A 24,903-nucleotide genomic window follows, 5' to 3' on the forward strand; every position below is an offset into this window, starting at 1 on the left:
ATGTCTGGTTGTTCTTTATGGAAATACTGAGAAAGTAAATAATAGTTATTTTTTATAGTATAGATGCATAAATAAATTATGACAAAAACTTCAGAAATAATAAAGAAGAAATTACATATATTTACCACACTTCTCAGTCAAATATTTGACATCATCCCTTCCCCATTACGGCAATACCTTACTTTTAATAAATATGCCTTTAAAATATTAGTTTAACCTATCAATCTAAGGTGTAAGCCTCATTTTCTTGTCTGTTTTCTTCCTCAACTTCTTTGGGTATGTTTTATTCCCTTCTTCTAAATACCACATTTTTCCAAGGAATTTCTACATCATCTACTCATAAATATGAAGTAACATCTCCTATATTTCACCTGGTCTTTCATTGCTTCCCTCCCCCCTTCTGCTATGAAGCACTTAAAGAAACACTTGTACTTACTTGATTCTAGTGCACATCAAGATCTGTAAGTAGTTTTTCCATGTATGTGTTGCAGCTGCTATTTTAAATACATTTTTTCAAGGCCTAATTTGGATTCTTTCAGAGCCATTAATATCTTTCATCGAACCTGAGTACAAGACTCATATTTCTTATTTTATTTAAGAACTGCATAAACTCACTATTGTAATGACATCTCTAAAAACTTTAAGTTTACAGAAGGTAAATAGAATTTTGGGCTCTCCTATGTAACCTACTTCATCAACTGGGTATCTTTTTAACAAGAAATGACAAAAGTATGTTCACACTGAAGAACAGCAGAGCAGATAATTTTCATCATATGGGGATGCCACCATATACGTATATTTTCAAAATTACTTGACAATGGAAAAATATTAGGTCAGATACAGCAAAATACAAATTGGGCTGCCAGCCCTACAAACACAAGGTTCACATTTTCACCTTGCTTTTGAGACTGTGAAGTCTACAGTTTGCTAAACATATACCAATAAAATTACTTACTAAAAGAATTCAAGGGAACTTGCTAGCCAGTAACTAGTCTCAGGACATAAAAGACAGACTAAATACTGCTGTATTCTGTCAACCTCCTTTCCCCCAACCATCTAGTCCAAGCTCACTATTTTTCCACAGCCAGCCTTCAAATACAAGAGTCATAACCTGAACTCTAAGTGAAGATTTTCCACGTGCTGCAGTGGGACTCCAGAGGGCAGATATGTCATGGCTGAAAAGAGATGACAGCAAGAACAGCAAATTTCATGCAGAAGCAATTTTTGATGATTAGCTGTGAAATTAATTAAGTAGAGATATGGAGAAATCCTGTTCCCAGAATAGCAAACCAGAGTGTCTTATTAAAACCTCATTTAATAGTGTTGCTAACTTTGTGGAGTAAATATGAAACATTAGCATCTAATTACAACTTTAGTTAGAGTTTTAGATTTCCTTTGTAAGTTTTTATGGTATGTTGTGTACATTCAGTATTCACAAGACTTATGGAAAACAGAATGTATGTTTCAGTTGAGATGATGATTACTTTAATCTTCCAGATAATTATATTTGACATGGTCCCCATAAAGCTTCAACTTGCATCTGTGATATATTAAACTTAGAAAAGGTAAAGCAAAATATTAGATTCTTTATCTTTTAAAGGCTAGGCATTAGAACTTGTCGTCAGCAAGATTTCAGTTCAAATAAGAAACCCCAGAAGAAAGACATCCTACAAAATTGCACTAAACACTTGGAAAAATAATGGATTTGTTTTTTGAATTTTTATTTTTTAGAAAAAGTAATCTAATTGCAGCTAATGTTCTGAAAAAAAAATGTTCAATGCAGAGAAGGAAATTGATTGAAACTGTGTTTATTTAATTCCATCTGAGCAGAACTCAAAGATAAGTTCTCACTAGCTATGTAGTGGCTGAATTTTAACTCCCAAATGTAAGCATACAATTAAAACTGCAGTAGATGACAGATACTCTCTTCCCCTTGTCTCTTTTCCTGTGTTCTTGTCTCTCCACCAAGTAATGTGTACCCATCTCCCTCTTGACCCTAGCAACACTTTCTCATTCTGTATTAACATTTCATGAGGGACCAACCCTTTTCCAGCCTTCTGTGAAGTGAAGGTGGAGAAAGTAAAAGCCTGGGAGATACAGGTTCTCTCATTCATTTTGCAGAGCTGGCAGCAGCCTGCAGCTGTGTTTGCAAATACTTCCCAGCTGAGGAGAAAAAATATCTTCTGGAGAGAAAATATCTTCTGAGCTGTTGGTCACTAACATCCAAGGTTGCAGAATCACTGTGAAATATTATTTCTCAGAGGCTTGCCAATGGCTACAACAAATGAACTTCCAGAAAGGTGAAAATTGAATTTGTCTACAAAAAAGCAAATTGCTGTACCAAATTACTATCAAGTATTTAGAATTTCTCAATGTCAGGAAAATAACATATCGTCTCATTCATTTCCCAAAAACATTGGCTTTAATATGAATACACAAGATAAAGCACCTCAAAGAAGGCATGCCACAAACAACTCCAGGACAGAGTTAAAGCATGGTGGATACCTCAATCAAAACACCCAGAGTCAAAGGAAGTTAAGCACCTTTAAAAATAGATCCCCAATTTAACTACATAAATGAACATTTGCACAAAAAAATGACATAAGGAGAAGTTACCATTAACAAACTCTACAGCAGTGCCTTAACTAGTGAAATCTTGAAATTTATTTAATGTTTTGTCCAATACCTATTTGAAAGTTTAGATTCAGATCCTACTTTCTCTGTCATTGCTCCCTATGAAAATTCTGGTCTTTCCACTGTTTTCTCTACCAATGAGGTCACAAACCAGCAATTCAGGGATGATTATTACATCCTGCTTGTCTTCACAGTAACAAACCTTCTGTAGAGATTGTGTTTCACAGTGCTGCAGTGGCAGCAGCTGGGATGAGAAGGCAGGAAGACAGCTCTGCCTCTTTGCATCACTTAATAAAACACACATTACACAGGGCAGAGATAATTGAAGATGACTTACATGAGACCCCTAAATCTCACTAAATCTTCTCAGGAATAAGCATTTTCCATCTTTCCTGCAAGCACTGAGACTTTCTCTTTGATTTAAAATTTCTTGCCACTCTTTGATCTCTCTGTTCGGAATGATGTCTGTACTCTGAATTATCTCCCTGCTCACCCTCTGACTTCCACGAGTCCAGCTCACATAACACTCCTCACTCTCCCCTTCTGCTCCCTGCTCTATGCTCAGGCACCAGTCCGCCACCCTTAGATTATATAGAACTCATTGAACCAAATCTGCTCTGTTCACAGTCACTGTTCATGCTGGTCACTGCAGACAAGCTCAAAGGCTTTATTTCTTGGATATCTTATTGTGCCATTTTGTATGAGAGATGTCTGAAGAGGAGGATTTGTAATTGAAGGAACTTACCATCTCAGTATGACCAAGTAAACACCATCTTAGTATGACCAGGAGGGGCAGAGAGAGTGGAAAAGAGAAAAAACAGAAGAGAGGGAAGGAAAATTTCCAATCATGAAAGAAGATGGCAGAGAAGATTTTAAATAGGGAGTAACAATAGTGAGTTGGGGGGGGTTTTGGAAGTTTTGGGCTGTTTGTTTGGCTTTGGGGTTCGGGGATATTTTTTTTGTGGAATCTGTACTTTTCTACTACTGCAATTTCACATACAGCCTAATTTGCATTTCCACTGGAAAGAAAGAAGTACCTTCTGCCATGCCTTTTATTCTATGAAATTGCATTCATCCTGCTCTAATTCCAGTGATGGTACCAGTGAAGCTGTAATGTATTACTCAGCTAACAACAAGCTATGTATGGGCATTTTGCCTGTCAGGTCACTGAAGGAAGGAGAAACAATGCTGTTTAATAATCTTCTGCTGTGGTGAAGCCTAACACATGGCTAATGCTAAAAACTAATCTCAGTTCACTGCTCATTGCCATCAACTGTTTTATAACCAAGACAGTTCTGTTGCTCAAGTTTAGATATTTGGAAGTGTTTGGACACTCCCATAGATTAATACTCCTATAAACTTCTCTAAGCAGGTGCCTCACATATGGCTAAACAGAATGAAGCTTTAACACTTCCTTTCTCATTTGAATTTTAACCTATGGCACAAGCACTAATGCCTCTTTTCTTTTTTTTTTTCTTCAATATGCAGTCCTTCAGAAAAGATTTTGCTGCAGGGGCAGAACTTGTGGGTTGGTTGTTTTTTTTTTTTAATAACATAAGAATAGTTTATAATCAGTTACATTAAAAACAGGTTAAAATGGAATGATGTGAAAATGAAACTGGAAGCGCATCTTTCTTTCATGTTATTCAGTTAATTATTATTTTGTATTTATGGCTGTGATTAGGAATGCTTTCTGCATTCCTGTGTTGGTTTATTTATTGTTCTTGGAGCACACAGTGATAGTGAGACAGCAGCTCAGAAACAGCCAGATAAGCTTGCACTTTGAAGTGCACAGAGCTCTAATTAAGCAGTGGGGCTGTTTACAAAGCAGGGCCATAATCACACCATGGAGATTGTTAATATTTATTTGAGATCACATTTAATTTGAGACTCATGGATGTATATTAGAAGGCTACACTACTCAGTTTTTATAAACCCATTAGTATGTATTTGACTCACAACAAAAGCTAATTAAGGTAGATATTTTGACATGAGGTTCTCAGTGTTCCACCAGAAGAAAGCTTCAAGGTTAAGACATCAAAAAGTTCATGAAAACAACAACGCCTGTAGTTTCCATCACGTATTGCTGCTGGGGTGAGTGGATTTGGAGCATTTTCTTTCTTAAAATTATACACCCTTGTTGCTCAAAAATGCAGATCTGGACCATGGCATGAAGTTAAAAAGCATGTACATCTTGCAAAAGCAGTGTGCACAGAGGCAATTGCAGTCACCTGGAGAGAAAGTGATTGTCCCTGGGGCCTCTCCATCCCTCTCCTACCACAGGGAAGGGGAATGCAGAGATGCCTGAGAGTGCCCCTTGACATCATGGACAGCAGTCAGGAGACTTTCTCTGTTGGCCTACTCTCTCATGGTCTAATATCTCTTCTCCAGACTGCACCCATTTAGCCCCTAGGCTGTTCAAAGGGTAACACCAGGGTGTTGACAGGAGTCAAAGGGGCACTTTTCTGAATGCAAAATATGGTGGGACACACAGGGTTCAGTCCATGTACTGATAAATTGCCCAGATGTTTACACAAAAGGACACCTATGTGCTAAATGAAACTTCTGGATATTTTTAATTTACCTAACTGGAAAACAGATATTAAAAAAAAAAAAACAAATCCAAGTGAATCAAAATGTGGCTTTGTCATATGAAGAACTTTGTTGAGATTTGTCAAGCTTCTACTGAAATGTTTATGTTCTAACATAATACATTTTATTTCCATGTCTTTCCATAGGAATTTCTCTAAATCTTTCCAGTTCACTCTGATTGGTGGCTGCTTCTCAACCTGCTACATATCAGATTTCTCAGATACTGCAAATATTGCAGAACCAGATTTTCTTTTGGAAAGCAGCACAAGTAAAATTCAAAATTCAAAGTGCTTCTTTCCCAGCCTGGTCTCCTAGACAGCATTTAGAGACATCTCCTGAGACATGAAAAAATGACACATGTCATGTGCCCAGCAGCCTTTTTTGATTAGATCAAAAATTCTGATTCTGAATAATTCTTTTGTTTTCTGATACTTTTGGAGAATTATGGAATTCTTTGTTTCTCTAACAAGGGGAAAGATGTTTTCATGCATCAGATCAGGCATGAACCTGCAAACCACTCAGCAAAGGAACTCTGGATCTGCCACACAATTTGTTTCAGTCTGTAGACAAGCCACAGCAAAGCTCAAACTGGCATCATGTTTAAAAAATATGTATCTCTGACTGGTTGTGCCTATTTTGGATCCATACATCCTTCCAGACTCAAGGGGCCAGAATCATGCAGAAGAACCTGAGATATACACAAGAATTTGCACATTGATGAAGAGTCAGAGGGGAAGTCATTGCATTTTAGAGCAAGCTTGAAGAGCATGAGGCTTGTGCAATTGTTAGCTTATTTCTGGACTCAGTTGCCAGAACTAAAAACAATATCACCATTCCTGTCCATCCTAGTACCCAATGCATTTTGTCTGGTCTTTGGTGCTATGTTTGCAGACCAGAGAATGGATGGAACCAGTAAAGGACAAAGGACAGATAGGTTTGGCAAGCGTAGGTCCTTCAGCTGGAAGTGCTGAGCAAGGGTAAGGTTAGAGGGAATTAGCCTCTGCCTCCTGTCCTTGGCTGGTTTGGGAATTATGTGTTCAAGAACGACAAGCAGCACTTTACAAGTAGATTCAGCCTTGAAAGGAAGACTGGAGAGGCACAGCTTTGCTTATGCTGACAAGAGGTTTCTAAAAATATTTCCAAAACAAGAACTGTGAGAAGTCAGTGGTTGCAGTGGCAAGGCAGGTCAGGCCTGGGGGACAGGAAGGACACTGCCCTGGGAGGGTCAGGGGTGGAGCTGGTCTGAGCTGCTGGGAGGGCTGGCAGGGCAGGGAGGGTAGGGTCTGGTCCCTGTAAATATTTGCTTCTGGAATTACACAAAGACTCTTCCTGGGCATGCATGCTGCTCCTCATGCATGAAGTGGGCAGCTGTCTCTCTCCTGAGGGTGTACTATCACCTCCCCCCCAACACCACCTGCTGCAACCCCCTCGTGTCAGCAACAGAGCCCTCTCCTTCAGATTCCCCTCATATTATTTTTGATTCAGCACACATCTTTGTTGACCCACCCCTTTTTTAAGAATTTACTCTTTTGTGTATTTTTTTCATCTCAGCCATTAAACAGAAAACACTGAACAAAATGAAAATATTCTGGAAGATAGCTGGAGTATTGACTGCACTATGACTGTGGTCAACACCAAAATTATTCAAATACAAAATTATTCAAATACAAAAATCTGTGTCTGATTGTGGTCATTCTTAAGTTTCCAGACACAGTGAAGCCAAAAGATAGAGCTGCATTATAAATTTTATCTGGACTCTGGTTGGTGGTTTAGGACTTTGCTTATTTTTGCATACATTTTGCTGTAACATCTGTATCCAGCTAATTGAATTGTAGATGTAAGACATGGAAGGGTGCATTTTCCAAGTTACAGAAAGGGTATTTGTTTTCAGGAGATTTTCCAGTACATTGTCAAATAGAGCAGCAAAACATTTTCCATTTTCTTTAAAAATACATTCCTTGCCAACCCGTAAATCTCAACATTAAAACCTTTTGCCCTTAATGTCATTCACAGTGCTCCAGTTTAGCTGTTTGGTTTAAGAACAAATTAATCTAGTACACTCATGTTGACCAACATCAAAGATTCTCCTGGTGAGGTCTGTACTATCTGTACTTGGTACCAATGGCCCCCTCTCCCAGTTCAGACTGTAAGCACGAGTTTACCAGAGAAATTGAGGAAGTTCTTCCACACAAACAATCTGCAAGTAACTGCAGGCTTGTGATTCAGGTAGATGTCTCTGTGAAAACAGCTACACCCTCAAGGGGAGCAGGAACAAGCCTGAGCTGAAATGGAAAATATCTCCACATAAGCAGACATTGTTTGGGCAGTAGCAACTGGGAACGTAGGGGGAGCTTGCCTGAGATTCAGAGTAGGGCTCTCAACAAGAGTATTGAATAATGGCACAGTGGTTGTGGCAGCTCAGCAGCTTTTCCCTGAACACATGGGTGTTTTACAGCACAGAACTCCTTGTCACTGTCAAGGAGTGGTCCTGCTGCCATCAGCTGCCTGGCTCATGGATGCTTTTTCAGCATCATGTGGGTATTGAGAGGTGCAGAGCAAAACTGAGTGTATTGTTCTTTAAGGGGCATTTTTTAAATTATGCAAGAATGGAGATTGCAGCACAGCTCTGCCCTGATTCCATCTTTTAACATGATTTTAAAAATCCTTAAAAGTCATGTGCTTTCATATTGCATAGCAAATTCTTACCTCATTTTGTGACTGTATTGGATATCATGAATCTCAGATTTCCTTTGCTGATCATATGTATTTGCCTTTAACTGTATTCTCCATTTATATGTCTGTCTACTTTTTTCTAAAATTAATGTCCTTAATTTTCTATCCATATTTCTAGCCTATCTATACCTAATTATTTACTTGCACATGACCCATTAAAAATTTCTGACATTTAATTCTTTACACAATTTTACTTAAATTGCCTATTTATTTGTGTTGTAGCATCACACAAACACGCTTTTAGCAGTATTTCTCTGCTTCATTACAGTTTATTACTCCTTTGCCCTTTGCCATTTTCCAGACCATTTTCTTGAGCAGATTGTAAGAACTGTTTTAAATATTTTAAATATATTTATGTCAACATGTGTAATATAACTCACAGTAACTCTCAAAGAATCAAACCCTAATTAGAAATATAAGTATGTTGCTGATTTTATTTTTAAATTCTTTAAAGTTGTTTTAGCTTCTAAAATGAATAATGGTCTGCATATTTTTATTGACATTGGAGCCTAGACTAGGCACATGATTTTCAAAAGGCTCCCCCAAGACCACTCTTTCGTTCATATCTCCAAGCAGTCTTGGAGCACATGAATTGGATGAGTTTCAAATGAAACCAAGACAAAAGATGCACCCTGGTAGTGTGCCAGTGATCTCCAACCCACTCATGAAACCCCGAGGAATCATTCAGGTCACAAGATGCAGGTAGACATAGTTCAAAGCAACTCTACCTTGAGATGTGTCAAAACTTTGGCACCATTTATTTTTCTGTATAAATCCATTCTTTCTGGGCTATGTTACTGGCAATGTAGACATGGCCAGTGGTAGTTAAAACCATGTTGAGACTGTCTTCACCCTTGTTGCCTTCTAAAATAGAGAAATTCAGCTCCTGATTAAGTTAACGCTTACTGCATCTTCATTTACAAATGAATAATGTTCTTCTGAGCTGTTCATTATTAGCAACAACAGCAAATCTCATCTGAACAGAGTGTACATGTTTCAAAACAGATACTTTGTGCTCTGGTCATCATGTCACCATTTGCCTAGGTAAGCCTCTGTCAGGATTTGCCTGTGCAAGCATTACACTTGCTCTACCAGGAATTTTTGTAAGAATAATAATTAAGAAAAAAAACAAAACACACACACACACACACAAAAAAAAAAAAAAAAAAAAAAAAGGAAAAAACCCAACAAAAGAACCACAACCATGCAAGAGTGTGTTATCATATTGAATTTCTCTGGAGAGTTGGCTGCTTCTTTCTCTATCCGGTCTCAGAAAAAAGGAGGGGGTTAATGAGGAAAGCAACAGCAGACTATAGAGATCACTCACTGCTGTTTTGTTCAAAGAGACACACAGGACATTAGTGTTTGCAGATGCTCTATAAAGATAAAAGACTAAGGCCTAGATGGGAAGAAATTATGATCTGCATTAAATAGATGATGAGCCAGTTATTCCCTCAGTTACACTATTGCAAATCTCATAAATTTCATTTCATTGTCAGAGTGAGATAACTATTTCTTTTAAAGGAAATGATGACTAGTGAAAATGAGGGGAACTGAGAAGACAACAGAAAAAAATAACAACAAATAGGAAAGTGTGAAATAAATTTTCTAATGTTATGAAAAGAAAAACTTTTGTTTTAGGAAGAAATTCAAAGGGAATGAAAATCCCTTTGTTAAGGGTTAAAACTCTCAGTTCTGTAATTTGGTCTCTCTATGCCAACCTTGCAACAAGTTAATCAATCAATACTAATGTAATACTTCTAAAGAAAATAATGGTATCTAATATTAATTACTGTAGTTGCTGTAAAAAAAAGTTAAGGACTACCTGCAGAATGAAGGTGTAGACAACTTTATTTGACAGGTTTTGTTTTCCCATGTAATGGAGGGTATTAGGTTTTTAAACTGGTATCTCTCATCTCTTCACACATTACCACATAGTATTAAAAAGGGAAAGAGAGTCTCAGGCACTCCTTTTTTCCTCCCTTTCTCCCTCAGGGAAGCCACAGGACACAGTAATCAATTAAAAAGGTCAAAATAAGCAAGGTCAAATGGCTTCATTTACTGTGACTATTAATCTCAGTTACATCGGTAAATATTTTTCATATGGGAACTTATCTTTCCACTCAGCAAAGTGTGGGGGCTTAGTTCCCTCTCCTTTTTCATTATCTCCCCTCTTCCTCTCATTTTTTTATTTCCTTTCATCGGTGTGTGTCATGAAGTACTAAATATAGGGAACTCAGAATCAGGCTCTATTCTCTGCCTTAAGTAGAGTAAAATGCAAAAAAAATATGGTGACAAAATAAAATACCCGATCTCTAGATATTTAAAATTACTGTATCTCTCTTCTATTTCTTACCTTTTTCATGTCCAAACATGAAAGATTACCTGACATATCAGCTAAGCAGGGAAATATTATCCTAATAAATGAGCATGCAAGTATGTGCCTGGTAAGTTATTTGATCAAACAGGAAGCTAGAATCCTATAGATATCCACAAATAAAGCCCCAAATCTAAATGACTGTATCATTAGCTCATTTGTAAACTGTTCCAGATGTAAGATTTTGGCAGCTTTCCAGTAGGCTGGCTGCAGTCTGAGCTTTCCTGCATCCGCAGTGAGAACTGCAATGCCTGACTCTTCAAGGGAAAGCTCCACAAGGCTGATGACAAATTATACAAAGTAACAACCTGCCTGCCTGGCAAAGAGGAATCCAAACAGATCCTCGGCAGAGAATGCCCTTTTTCCTGGGGCTAAGCTACAGCCGTTTGACCTGGATGTGTGATCGATCTGCATTATGCATCACCCAGTGAAAGCCCCTCTGAGGAGATCATTTAGTGATCATATCAGGGACTCCACTGCTAGAGCCTTGGATGTTATCTGGAAAAACACGAGAGACAGACGACTGGCAGGTGAGAAGGACATTACATAAAGATATTTTAAAATTCATAAGGGATCAAAATCTATGACAGTAATAAGAGGTATCATTTGCATTTGTGTCGCTGTAGCCTCTGAGTATTTCTCCAGCCTTTTGTTTGTGTGTCATGTTACATCTGTGCTGTGCCTAGGGTGGAACTGTGTGTGCTCCTCTAACTAGATGAGACAAACTTTGGTTAAAAGAAGAACAGCAGTGAATTTTGGTTCAGTATTATGGCACAAATTCCTCAGACTAAAGTGTGCTGAAGCATTTTATTTTGCTGTTAGGTCAGACCTTGTGCTTCACTGCTGTGATGTGCTTCAGTGAATTGTGTTACGGAGTGTTTTGTAGCCAAGGAGTGTGTCAGTTGGAATATCAGGGCTGTGCACTGAGCAATTACTGGTATTTCCTCTGGCAAGGATTTCAGTGCTGTGAGCTCCACGTGAGTATCAGGTATGCCAGAGCTAGGCTTCTGAGATATAAATTACCAGCCATCTATAGAGTTTCAGTCCACATTTTTATTTTGACTTGCAAATATTCAAAAACTGGGGGCAGAACATAATAGAGGGCTGGAGAAGAAGATAATTTAACTCACTTTATTTTTCTCTTCTCTTATTGTCTATTAGATGAATGCTTCTCATTCACCCTGCTGAGGTTGTTACTTTTATTTTGCAGCATTTAGAGGTTTCAAAAAAGGCAGCAGAAATGCACAATGGGTGTTGTCTGCCAGAGGGATTGTTTTGGTTTGTTTGTATGCTTACAGTGGGGGTGGTTTATTCCAGGGGGAAGGAAGGAGAGAGGAGAAATGTGAATAATGATAAGATCGGATGAGATGACCAAGAGGCAGACTTTATGGCTTACTAATGTAAACTGAACTTTTACATCACTCTCCTGAGTTTACGTTTTGCAGAAATAAGAGTAGCTAAGTGCATAACAGACATTTGGTTGAGTACTGATTCCAAAACTGATTACATTGGGTAATCAGGCAGTGAGTGGTCATTGCCTATAAAGAAACACATGGGCAAAATCTGCTCTGAAATAGATCTACTCATAAAAACCTTGCTTTGCCCACGTGTATAAGTGACTGGATTAATTCTTTGCCTATTCCCATAGATGGCAAAGGAGAGTGAGTTTTCTAGGCAGAGGAATTCAGCTTTACACTGTTATACAGTAAAAGCTCATGGTCACAGGAGATGGGGCATCATATTTACTTTAGTGCTTTGTAGGTGGTCATAAATATGGCAGTGTCATAAAAGCACTGGACATTAACCTCTCTTCACAGCAAACAGAACTGGGCAGACAGTCCACTTCATCTTGCAAAAGTGTCTTATAAAACTGGGATTCTTTGGTGGCCTTAACCACTGCAAGACGTGTTGCAGCAGTCACAACACAGGTCCTGATGTTCAGGGCAGTGCTGAAACTCCACTGGAAGAAGCACTGAGAGGAAAGAAATTCTGAGAGAAAGGGCATGCATATTACACAAATCTATAAAAGGGAAGCCAGTGGGGCCAAGTCAGCCTTTGTTTAATCTGCATGCTGCCTGGTCAGCTGGACACTTGTTTATCCTGAGATTCTTTGCCATTCTACCTGCTGGAGATGTTTATGTGAATGCTTTGAAGTGAGCTTTTTAATTTATCATTACGTTCAGAATGGCATTTGCATCAACAGAGTCCAAGTACCTCTGGCCTGTGTCCACAGACAACAACTGCTACCAACTGTCTTCTATAAAATTGTTTCCCTCTCATCAGCTGACATAGGAAAGCATTTAATGATATGTAATTTAGACCTTCAGAATGTGACCTACATATGAAAGTATGCAGATTTTATCAGGATACAAAGAGAACTTGATAAATGTATATATTTAACCTTGCATATGATTATCAAATATTTGTAGGCTAAACAACTGCTAATTATATTTCTGGAGACTCTGTCACATTCCTAGAAACAGGGAGTGAACGTGAACTCTTTAGCCCCTTTAACTGCTCTGATAAGGGTCGGCATGTTTTTATTCTACTTGGCAGCTGGTTATGAGCCATCACAGTTATTATCAATACAAGGCTTAGATGTTAGAGGACCCTTGAAAACTGTGACAGTTTCATTTTCCAGGCTGTGCTGGTGATACAGACTTGTCAGTCCACTAGTATATTTGGGCTGCTGTCTGTCAGAAAACCTAAAAATCAGGCTAAACTCCCAATGAGAAGTAGGTAGTTAGAGTAGATATCAGGGTGTATTCCAGAAAATACTTCATGATTAACAGAGATTCAGGGAGAGAAACAAAACAGCAAGTTGTGTTGGTGTTCTGTTTGTTCTCTGGAATATCAGCAGTTTAAACTGCTGACTACCTGAAAATGGTCAAGAAGGGTCATGACACTGAAAGAAGAAATGCTCTTAGATCAGCAATTTGTGTTATCAGGACACGCCTTTAAAAAAACACATTCTTTGCAAAAGAAAGAAGAAAATCTGAAATATGCATTCTTCATGACATATTCAAGACAAAGTAAATGTTTTGCCTTCAAAAAATCCTTCTAGCCTGCACACAGAAATAGCACTTCATGAAATGTAATTTGATATAATCATCAAACAGGGAGTACTGTCTACTTCCTAAGTAGAAAATATATCATAGAAAACGTTTTTTCCATTAGATAAGAATAGCTGGAGAAGAGAAGACTTTGGGAAGACCTTGTAGCAGCCTTCCGGTATTTAAAAGGGGCTTACAAGAAAGCTGGACAGGAACTTTTCACAAGGGCATGCAGGGAAAGGACAAGGGGTAATGGACTTAAAATGAAAGACAGTAGGTTTACACTAGATGTTAGGAAGAAATTCTGTAATATAAGGGTAATGAGGCACTGGCACAGGTTGCTCCCTGTCCCTGGAGGTGTTTGAGACAGGGCTGGATGTGGTTTTGACCACCCTGGTCTAATGGGAGGTGTCCCTGCCCATGGCAGGGAGCTGGAACTAGATGATCTTTGAGATCCCTTCTAACCTAAACCACTCTATCATTCTAAGATTCTATGATCATATAGTCTTACTGACACAAAAGAAAGTCAGCAATAGTCCTGTACAGAAGGTATCCGAAATGTTTGAGATGCTGTTAAAACTGCATGGAATTAGTTGACTGTAGCTGAAAACACTTTGATTTTGAGTGAGTGTAGTAAAGGAATGCAAATGAATGCAGGCTGCCTTCTCAGGTCACCTCTGTGTGCTCTCCCATACTGGGCACTGTAGAGCAGCATCCTGATGCTGCTTTCAAACCCCAGCACCAGGCCCGAGTTACTGCCTGTGCTGTCTCATCACATGGCAGAGCCGCCCGGGATTCAGCCTGCTGAGGTGGAGCACACTCATATAAATATGGTATATTATTGTGCCATATTATGGTACATTGTTACTGTTGTATAAATTTGGTATAGCATATGAATATAGTATATATTTATAAATAAAATACCTATCCTGAGGAGCAGTCACATCACAGTCACATCATAGCAGCACAGATCATGGTTTTCTACTCTGTATTTTTTCCTCCTTCTTGATTTACAGAGAAAAAGAACATCTAGACACATGTATATAGTCATATCTGGAGATCTTAAAATGTAGAAAATTATTCACTAGGTAAATCATTAAATATTTTCAATTTCTGGGACATCTAAAATGCCCACCAGAATTGAGAAAAAATTTGGGATAACAGATAATAGAGTGACCAGCAAAAAATAAGGACTAAGGAGAGAAGAAGACTTAAGTTGACAGAGCCTCTAAATAGGCAATATAAAAGTGGTAACTTTTCCTGTTACTGCATTCACAAGAAATAGAATTGGAGTTCCCAGTTAATTCCCCTTACTAATGTCAGACCACATCCTCAGCTGGGAAGAAAAGAACATTCTGGCTTCTTCAGTGGACAGACCTCCCAAAGAGACCAGGATTTGCACAAGGGCAGCAGCACAGAATGAGCTTTCACAGAACAGGAAGCATCATTCTCAGCTCTCAGAGGCACACACCCTCAAAACATTTTAGACAGATTTCTCCTAGTGCCTTCACTGTTCTCTGAATTTACATCATCCAATGTAGCATTTATCTGCATTGTACTAAGAGCCATTATGTACACCATACAACATCACTAAAGATCCTGGCTTTTACATTTTCACCGGCATATTTTGGAATGATGCATGAATACAACTGACTACTAATGTGCCTGTCTTAAATTAAGGGGCTTTTTATATGGTGCAAAAGTTACATTGTCTTCTGAAATTCTGGTATATAGATAAAAAAAAGAATGTGTAGGTAGTCTGAGGTTGATTAATTACTGATAGTTTTGCTGCAGAAGCTTAGCCATTGAAAGCGTGGGGTAAAAATTTTGTTATTTGGTATTTTAAAAATAAACTTTCAGCTATTCTGGTTGAAATGATATTGTTTATTTACCTACTTACCATGTCTCATGTTCAATTGTCTTTTTTTTCTAATTTAAAATTCACTAAAATTTCTCAATATTGTATTTACCCCAGGAATGTATTTAATTTGTACCTTCTAGCCTACTTAAGTGGGCTTTTGCTGCCATTGTTTTTATTGGTTTTGTTTTCTGTTCATTGCCAAAGAAATCAAAATTACTCAATTTCCAAGATCTGTTACAGACCAATTCTCATTATGCCTACTTTGCTAGTACTTGAGTCATCCAGAAAGATTCTGTATGTCCTTGTAAGCTATTGCTAAAGATATAGCCAAAGAGGGAACTCTGGGGTTGGTGTAAAAGTAATCCCATCAAACAATTCATTTCCATTTAGATTACTTTTAGAAGATTATCAGTCAACTTTCATCTAGTTTTCATGGTTTTAGTACCGGCTGGGTTATTTTTGAGTCTCTTAATGAAAAATTTTCTGCAAGGCCCTTTGGGTAGACCTTTTATTCTTTAATTTATCATGATTAGCTAAAATTATACCACTATTTAATTTTTTCTTTCTACTGGCCATTATCAATTTGTTGGACTTGTCAAGGAACATTGTGTGCATCTGCTGCATTCTCTCTCTTCTTGTTGATGCCTAATTTGTTCTCCATTATCAACATCCCTGTATTTCCAGTGGATTTATAATTGCTGCTTTCTCTTACACTTTCCTCTTACCTCTGATGCCTTAAAACATACTCATGTACAGATTGTGAAGTCTGTGAGTATAAATATCTAATAATTCTTAAACATTTCTCAGATATTGCTTATACTTCAAAGCATGTCTGTAGCTGTCTATAGCAAGTAAAGGAAGGAAAGAAAGGAATTTTTTTCCTTTCAAATTTTTTTAAGCCCCATGTTAAGTGAAGAATTTTGCACTACATTTCAACTGTCCTCAGAATTTATGCTCATGCAGAAGAGAAATTACTTCTTGAGGTGTTTGCTTTGTTCTGAGACTGGAGAAAGATTTACAGTGTGTGTAGGTGAAATAAGGTCTTAGAAAACGGATACTTTGCAGAACCCAAGAGCGCTTGAAATATAGCTTCAGATATATCACTGTTTGTCTCTATCAGCATTTTTAGGAAATTACTGACCCCCAATCTGGAGAAAATCTCCTATAGGTTTGGTACTTTACTCAGGCTATTATATAAATACTCAACCTAGCCACCTACCATGATGTAGAGCATAATCAACCATTGATTTTATACATATTTGTAAATAGAGCATAATTTATGGAAAATAAATAGGAAAACAGTAAATAACAATTGTCTGATAACTGAAGGAGCTATGTCTACAATAAAGCAAGGGTAGCACACCCAGTGCAAAACTAATAAAAAAACTATTAATAATTTATTTTGGTTGAATGGTTAAATATCATTACCATACACAGTTTCCTCCCTTTGAGAGTACTCATAAGCTTTGCTGCTATCAATATAATTACTAAAAAAGCTTACATTGTAAGCATGTTTTTTGAGAAAACATCAGTTTCATTTCTTGTAGCTTATTATTCTTCACATCTTTCAAATTCAGATATCAAATGCAACCAGAAGTAATACATTTCATAAATAGCACACACTTGTCTAATTTTTTGAAAATATTGCCGCACTAAATTCCAATAAGCTATCTAGAGTATTGTATTGTATGCCTTTTTTAGCATTGGTGTTTTTATCATGGAATGACTGTAATTCATTAAAGGCAATGTCCTTCAGTCAAAATACTCACTCAAAATGGCCCTGGGAATTAAATGCATCATTGGATTCTTATTCCATATTCTGTTTCTCAATTTATTATTCTCTACATGAAAATGTAGAGAAGTGCCAAAAAATGTTGAAGGTGCCTGTAGTGTGAAGCTGGTGTTTATTTTCAGCTGCTGGAATGTCTTGTTTCCAAGCCTCTTATTCTTCTAATTTGAAGTCTACTGCCAAAAGAGGTTGAAGCTCTCAAAGAGAGGAGAATGTGTGCATACTCTGTCGCCTTGTACATTTGTAATAGATATTTTCATACAACTGAGCTAAATTGCACTGTTGGGAGACCGAACAATTGGACAGTTTTTTATATGACTTTCCGATTTTCCTCCATTAGTGAAATTTTAAACATTTATCTCATGGAGCTCCACCATCATTTCTGTAATCAGGCAACAACAGTGGCACTGTTTAGTCAAAGTTTACAATAAGAAGAACACAGTATACTAAGCATATTGTAAAAGTGGTTGCTACAAAATCCTCATGCATTCAAAATACAACAGCTGGAGAAGATTATGTAAATACACCCTTTTTACAGTGTTCTGGTTTTTTTCTGTCATTTTTCTGGTTTTTTCTGCAGTCATTGTAGCCAATTCTAGGACTGCAGCAATCAGACAGCAAGCCAGTGTCCTGTCCTGCCTCAGATATTAGGGATGTGCAGAAAATCCAGTCCCCAGACACTTCAGCAATTAGGAATTTTTAGAAATAACTTCACTGTTTTTGTGGGGACCCCAAACTGATTCTTTGTTAGCATGGGTCAAGGAGGAAGGGAGCACACCCAGAGCCGTCCACAAATCATGTCCAAGAGGAACTGAGCAATTGTGTAACTCTGCACGTGGAGAATGAGCACCCAAATGTGAAAAATGTCACTGCTCCATCAGGCAGCTCTGACAGGAGTGGAAGGAAAGATGCAATACACCTGGCAACCACCTGTTAGGAAACCAGCCCATATTTTTCAGCATGCAGGCTTATATGTGGTACACGTTGTCAAATGGGGATTAAAAATGAGTGAGAAAGATGAAAATTATGGCCTGCTCTCTCCAGGCCCAGTTTTGTAATTCATCATGGTGGAAATTGTTAAACTCTAGTCTTAAACACTGGATAGCATGAGATAAGCAGCATCGTGTCTCTGCTAGAAGTCTGTGCTAATGACAGACAACCAGGACGCCTCATCTTCTCCTGCCCTTTGAACATTCATGTGCACTTACCAAAGGCAGAGGCTCACAATCCCCAGACCCAGCTCCTGAGACCGTGAGTTCTTTCAGCACTGAGCAGGCCTTTTGCACATCTAAAAGACCACTATGTATTTGAAACATTCCTAAAATCTGCTGAAAGTGCTGAACTGCTTTGTATCTGATTGTTTGGAAGGAGTCTTGCTCACAAAATATTTCAACTGCTACAGTTCTGCTAACATCTGGACATCTTCCTTACGTCAGAGGTGGATGATGAGATCCAGATGCTATGACTTACTGATGTTTTCATTAACTTCTTAGCAGTTTTTGTCTTTGTTTTGTTTACCAACTGCAACTTCTTAACTCCAACTCACATATGTGAGTGTTACTGGGGAGATGGGGAGAAGAACTGGAAAGGAGGGGGCCAGCCAGACAAATTACATTACTTTTTGGCCCAGATTCAAAAGAACTGATTTCTCTTATTACAATACTCTGTTCCAGGATATGCAGTCTGTGGGAAGGTCAGCCCCAAATGATAAGAAGCATTTCACCAAGCTGCTATTTTCAGTAAAAATGAGCTATATGATTTGCTAATTATGTTCTATTTTAAAAGTAAACATGTTAAGCTATGAAGACAACAGGAAATGAGGATGTAAGATAATATTAATGGCAACCTTGTGAACTTTGCATTTACAATCATGCCTAAACTTAATTACCATATAGAGAATATTTATTACTCTGAGGGAATGCCACTATTGGAGCAGACACAGGAAGGAGCCTACTTATATTGTAGGCTACACTTTAGGAACTCACTGAATAATTCTTTGGCTAAAAACAGTATAAAAAAAGAAAAAACAAAAACAAACAAAAACCAGAAAAAACCCCAACATATCCAAGAAGCTGTATAGTATCTCTGTGCAAACAATTGCCTTATATTTTCTAATTATAAAAATTATTATCCTCTACATATTATAGAATTGCTTTTATAAGAATTTAAACCATTTCCAAAGACTAGTTCCTTCAGCTTTTTATCACTGAAAATAGAGCTAGTGCTGGCAAAACAGCTTTCTGTTCAGTGGGCATCCTATTAAGAGGTTGAAGTGAATTTTCAAAAACTGACTAAACTTGCATTTGCATTTTATGTAGCCATGCACTTAATTTTTTTGAGGGAATGAAACAGAGAGAAACATCACAGCACATTGATTGCATGACTGATCAATATCCTTAATAATAAATGTTGCAGCACTGTGAAAGAAATTGAGATCAATTTGAAGAGATTATAATCTGTTAAACAACCACTGTCAGTGCTCAGCAGGAGAGAATAACATCAGAATCCATAGAAGTAGGTATTATGTACCCTCACAAAAAAGCAGCAGCCACTCATACCAGAACAGGCAGAGAGACCTTACCAATCCACTGAGCTTCCTCCTGCACTGCCCTGTTCACCAACTTGCAGGAATATGGGAAAACAAAAAATGGGCCAAATATATTCCAGTGCAGGAAGTATCTCCATGTATGGAGTTTGCTCAATGATATCAGTATTTCCAAACTCTTTGAAGGTCAATTAGCAGTATAGTTTATTTTTTGAGTTATGGATGTGTTTGTCTAAGGGTGCATGTATCTGTGTTTATCTTATACAGAGGCAGCTAATAAAAATAATAGGAGAGAAATGTTTAGGCAGATTCTACTTCCAAGTAGTAGATTAAACATACAAAAAAAAGAACAAAATAAATTTATAACAGCTAGCCAGTCAGTCAGTTAGTTGGGCAGCAGAAAAAAATACACTAGCAAAAGTAGGTAATAAGATCTGAGAAGCTATTTTCAAAGCAATATATTATAAAGTTGTGACCAGATGTGCAAAGATGTAAGATTTTTTTTTTACTTCATCCTACTTCACACCCATGTCTCTTGTGATTTGACTTCAAATGCATCTTTAATTTCTCATGCTCTCTTATGTGAAAATAGAATGGAGCCTATCCATTGTTGTAGCTTTTGGATTATACTGTATTAGAAATTAGAGTGGTTTATGTTTTGCAGTTTCTCACAAATAGGGATGAGAGTTTGACACATATTTCTGAGGGACCTGAACTAATAGAAACTGCTGGAAAGGCATAAGGAAAAAGGAAGTCTGCATTCTGCTTTTCTCTTCTTTCACATTTTGAGGTCTCTCTTGTGTACCAATACAATTTCATTTGGCAGGGAGAGATAAGACAGAACCAATATAAGGCTGTTCAGCTTTAGATGATATTTTTGTTGATGCTCCAAAAGGCTCTTAGTCTCTATCAGTATTCAGTTCAAATTTCACAGCATTCTTTCAGAGTTTCTGCAAGAGCTCCTTGATGATGAAGTTCTGTTTTGGCAGCCATCCTGCAGTAGCAAAGAATCTGCCATGTGAGCTCAAGGAACAACTGGCCTGCCCTGATGAGCCATGGGCAAGAAGAGCTTGGTGGGTAACTGCTTGTCACCACCAGTCACCTCAGAAAATGTCAAGGCTTTAAGCTGATGCTGGTCCATAGCACTGAGAAAAACAGAAATTTGTGTTGTCTCAGGTAGAGTTCATATATTATTGATGGTACAATGTCTTTTTTGCTTTTACTTTGCTCATTAATCTGATAGTCTTCCAGGTCACTATCTGTGAAATACATAAAAGCAAGTATGATTTCAAAAGGCCAAGAAAGCAGTTCACTTCCACCCAAGACTTTTATATGACATCTCATGCTTTGAAATATCATTTGTCCATCTTTGCAGTCAGTATTCAGAGCTCAGGCACAGAGACATGACTGTGAAATGTTCCCAGAAGCTGGTGCAAAAGAAGCCTGACCTCAATCCTCTATTTTCTCTCCATATCTGCTACTTGTCAACACATCTTGATTTTTGCCTCAGTGAGGTACACAGCTGCTTTGTGTGCTGTGCTTACCTTGATACACTAGCTCTTTCCATGCCTACTTCCCCTCATCCCAAACACATTAATTCGAGGATGGTAAGTTAAACCTTCAAGTATGGGATATTCATCTGCCATGATGCTACCTCTGATCAGTAGTTAATCAAATATTCCTGGTTTTTTGAACCCCACACAGAGACAAAAAACATAACGTTTTTCAATGCAGATGAAAACAACTTTACTGAGCAACCTGATTGAGAGAGGGTTTACTTTATCATCAATTAGTTTGTTAAGAGTGCTTGATAGCTTGGGGGAGATATAAATTTGAGTGATCTTGCTATAAGGTAGTTCAGATTAAACTGAAAGTTTGGTAGGATTCAAAAAGCTAAGAAACCTTAGATAATAATTTTGAGGACAGTTGCTGAAGTTAAGCAGAACACTGATTTTGTTCCCTTCTGCTTTTAATTGATGGCCTAGTGAATTAATTTCATGTAATGGACCTGAAGAAGAAAAACTCTTGTCTTTTTCCTAACACGAGAAGGTGCTGCCTAAAAATGTCTTGTTGTGCAGAACCAAGACAAACAGGATTGCAATCAGACATTTATGTTGATGAATTTGTTTGTTTTTCTGCTGCAAGAATTTGCTGAATGAACATATCCACAACTCCAACTTCAAATACAGAAGTGCTGACCATATTCCTCTGTGCACCACACATTTTAGCCTGAGAACTTAATGAGGATTACAGTACTGATAAAATCTGGACATTCAATCTTTCAGCCAGAATTAGAGTGGTTTTGTTCACAGTTGCATCAACAAAGAAAAGGAAGATCATGTTTCCATATGATTTTTCAATTTGATATTTTTACATACAGTGCATGCATACATACACACACAGACACACACACACACACACGTATACATATATATATATATATATATATATATGTTTCTTGCTATGTAGATTAATATTCTGGATTTCTACAATAAAGTGAATGAGATAGGAAGAATGCTTAAGCAAAAATAATCTCATAGTCAGAATTTCTCTAAATTTTTCTAATAAAGTTCTCTAATAAGACTGTTCTTTGACTTTAAATCTAATGTTGGGGTCAATCCAGAATTCCCAGAGAGCTGTTTACTAGCTGACTGCCAATTCATCATTTTTGTGTCCCAGATCATATGGGAAAGCCACAGTTCCTTTTCTGAGCCAAAAAGAATACTATGACCTGCAGTTCTAACCTTCTACCTTATAAATCTCATAAAATCTCACACAGTAATTTGCACATTTGATAATTCTATATGGTTCATTTTCATTTTTGAGTTCAGATATCTTTTTCTCAATTTTCTTACTCTAGTAGTAACCTCTATAATTTGATTTTGAATCTTTTGTTCACTGGAAGATGAAATTATTTGTAGTCTGTTAAGACCCTCAAACAAGCACTCAGATACTTCAAGCAGGAAAGAAAATTACTGCACAAATATTTATCACTGGCATCAGAACAAGTATTGTAGAAACACAGATTCCTTGGCTCATTTCCCAGCCATGGAAGCTTTTTAATATAACTTGAAGCCACTTTTCAGTTTGGGTCTGTCCTTTGAAAGTACTTGATAAAATCTGTTCCATTTCTTATGGGCATATGTTGTCATCTTTAGGCTTTAAGGGTTTGGCCTGCAACCTGACATAGCAAGATATTACATACGTTCACTTTGTATAATTTCAAAAGAAACCTCCTTCTGTACCCCTCTAGAAATGTGGTAGTGCAGTGAGGTATATGCACAGTTATGTTCCATGGGATGCTAACCTTACTGAGGCTGGCTGGTGTATATCTGTTTTATAATCCTCTGGAGATTTTGTTCTTCAACTGAATATGCAGTTAAAACAATGGAAAAATGAGATATTAGGTAAGAGATGAAACCTCTCAATTTGTTGATCAAATATTAGATATATATGTAGATATTGCTAATGAATTTAATTTGGGAAATTTCTTAAGTATCTTGTAATAGGTTATTGTATGTGAAGCAATAAAATTAGATGATCTCAAATTGGAATACTTTCTCATTACAGAAAATTTAAGTAGTTTTTTACTTATGAGGAGTAAGGAATTTTGCTGATGCGAAAGCAACAATAACTTCACTGAGGAAAGAATGTAGTCCAACAGAATAGCCGTGTATTGAAGATAGGTATTTTGCTGAGATTTCAAAGACCAATAAAAAGATAGTCCACGTTTCTCAATCTTTCCAACTACCATGAGAAGTAGAAATGATTTAGCGAACCTAGTAGAAATGCTTGTAACATGTACTCTAACACTTTACTGCCATTGCAACATTTATGGATGACTATAAAACCTAATTCCTTTCCCACTATCCCAGTATCTGAATTCCTACATTGTTCTATCATCCATCAAGTCTTTGGATTTAAGAACAGAAATAATGACAATCTCCTTTCCTTATTTTTTTTCCTCAAACTGCAGAAAGCAAAAATGATTGCTAAGAAACTTCTCTTACTCCTTTCATGAGTTCATCTTCTTCTTCCATGTTTTAATTAGTACTATTTATAAAAGTTCTTTTGCTCATAAGACATCTTATATTGTAATGTCATTGGGGTTAGCATCCTCACACAGCCTGTTTGAAAGCTGAAACCAGTAGTTTCTGATCCCTGAGAGCCCACCACTGCTTTTAATAAGATCTACTGAAGCTGTTAGGAATTAAAGGTCATTACAGCTTTGTGTATATTCGGGCTATTTGGCAAAATTAGCTTGCCATGGTGGCCTGATGGGTAATGATGAGCACATCTGGTTCCATTTCTTCAGAGCTACCACAGCAAGATGTAATTTCAAACATGAGGTTTCAGTATTTACCACCTGGGGAAATTCTCACAGGGATTTAACTCTTCTCTGCCCACTTTGAGATCATTTACTCTGGTTCTTCCTTTGTCTTCAGAGCATCAAGCCATTTAATTCCCACCATTTCGGTTTTCTGCCAGGGGCCAGTTCACAATATGAAGTAAAAGATTGTTTGTGACAAGGATAGACACCACCATATGTTCATGCAATGCCTGGAACAGGTGTTGGGCACACTCTAACTTATACATCTCTCCATAGAGTGACAGTGCTGAAGATGAAATTTTGCTTTAGGACAGAGGGTTCACAGCAATGAGCAAACCTGACTTTTTTTCTAAATGGCAGAGAGCTTACATTCTGTCTAATGTGTTGCAAGAAAGAGATCAGAATTAGACCACCATGAAAATTTATCTTTAATAAGTAAGAGTATTTAAAGAAAATATTTCATGAAAAAAATTAGAAACTATGAGTTTTCTTATGTTTCAAAGACAGTTCAGTTAAAATTTTAAGTACAGTACCACAAAAGGCATAGCAAAAAAAACCCCCACGGATTATTATAGTACAGTTTCTTAGTGCTAGAAATACATGCAATTACCTTTATTACAAAAATTTTATCATATTTAAAATATTACTAAATTATACTGTTCTGTACATCTTATATTTTTTCCTTTTTTTTGTTATTTATTTTGCTGGTCATAACTCATTAATTTCAAAGGACATGAGTGGAAATGAGGAGCAGCTAAACAGATATTTAGTTACACACAGGAGTATACCAGACCTTCCATTGTTATTTTCCTGTATTCTCAAAGTAGCTAAGGTTAGATTACACACCTCTCTGTTTTACCATTAATGCTTTCTAGAAAACATGAGAAATAATAATAATATATTATTCAGAGGTATAAGAGGAATTCATAAAACCCAGGAATAGTTCCATGGGACCAAAATTAATTTATACTTATAATTTATATTAATTT

At 37.3% G+C, this 24,903-nt stretch overlaps 1 protein-coding gene across 6 annotated transcripts in view; it reads left to right on the top strand.

Moving 5' to 3' along the window:
• DLC1 (DLC1 Rho GTPase activating protein) overlaps window positions 1-24,903 on the top strand; it is a 245,931-nt gene that overhangs the window by 139,149 nt on the left and 81,879 nt on the right. Inside the window, exon 1 of one of the 6 annotated variants that reach the window (XM_063157214.1) lies at window positions 10,570-10,866. The exons of the other annotated variants lie outside the window; for them this stretch is intronic. Coding sequence (XP_063013284.1) covers window positions 10,752-10,866 — 115 coding nt within the window. The 5' untranslated portion in view covers window positions 10,570-10,751. Of the gene's footprint in view, window positions 1-10,569; window positions 10,867-24,903 lie in introns of those variants that run through there. 6 annotated transcript variants of the gene reach the window in all.

This window comes from Melospiza melodia, chromosome 5 (assembly GCF_035770615.1).
Source record: "Melospiza melodia melodia isolate bMelMel2 chromosome 5, bMelMel2.pri, whole genome shotgun sequence".
Classification (NCBI taxonomy): domain Eukaryota; kingdom Metazoa; phylum Chordata; class Aves; order Passeriformes; family Passerellidae; genus Melospiza; species Melospiza melodia.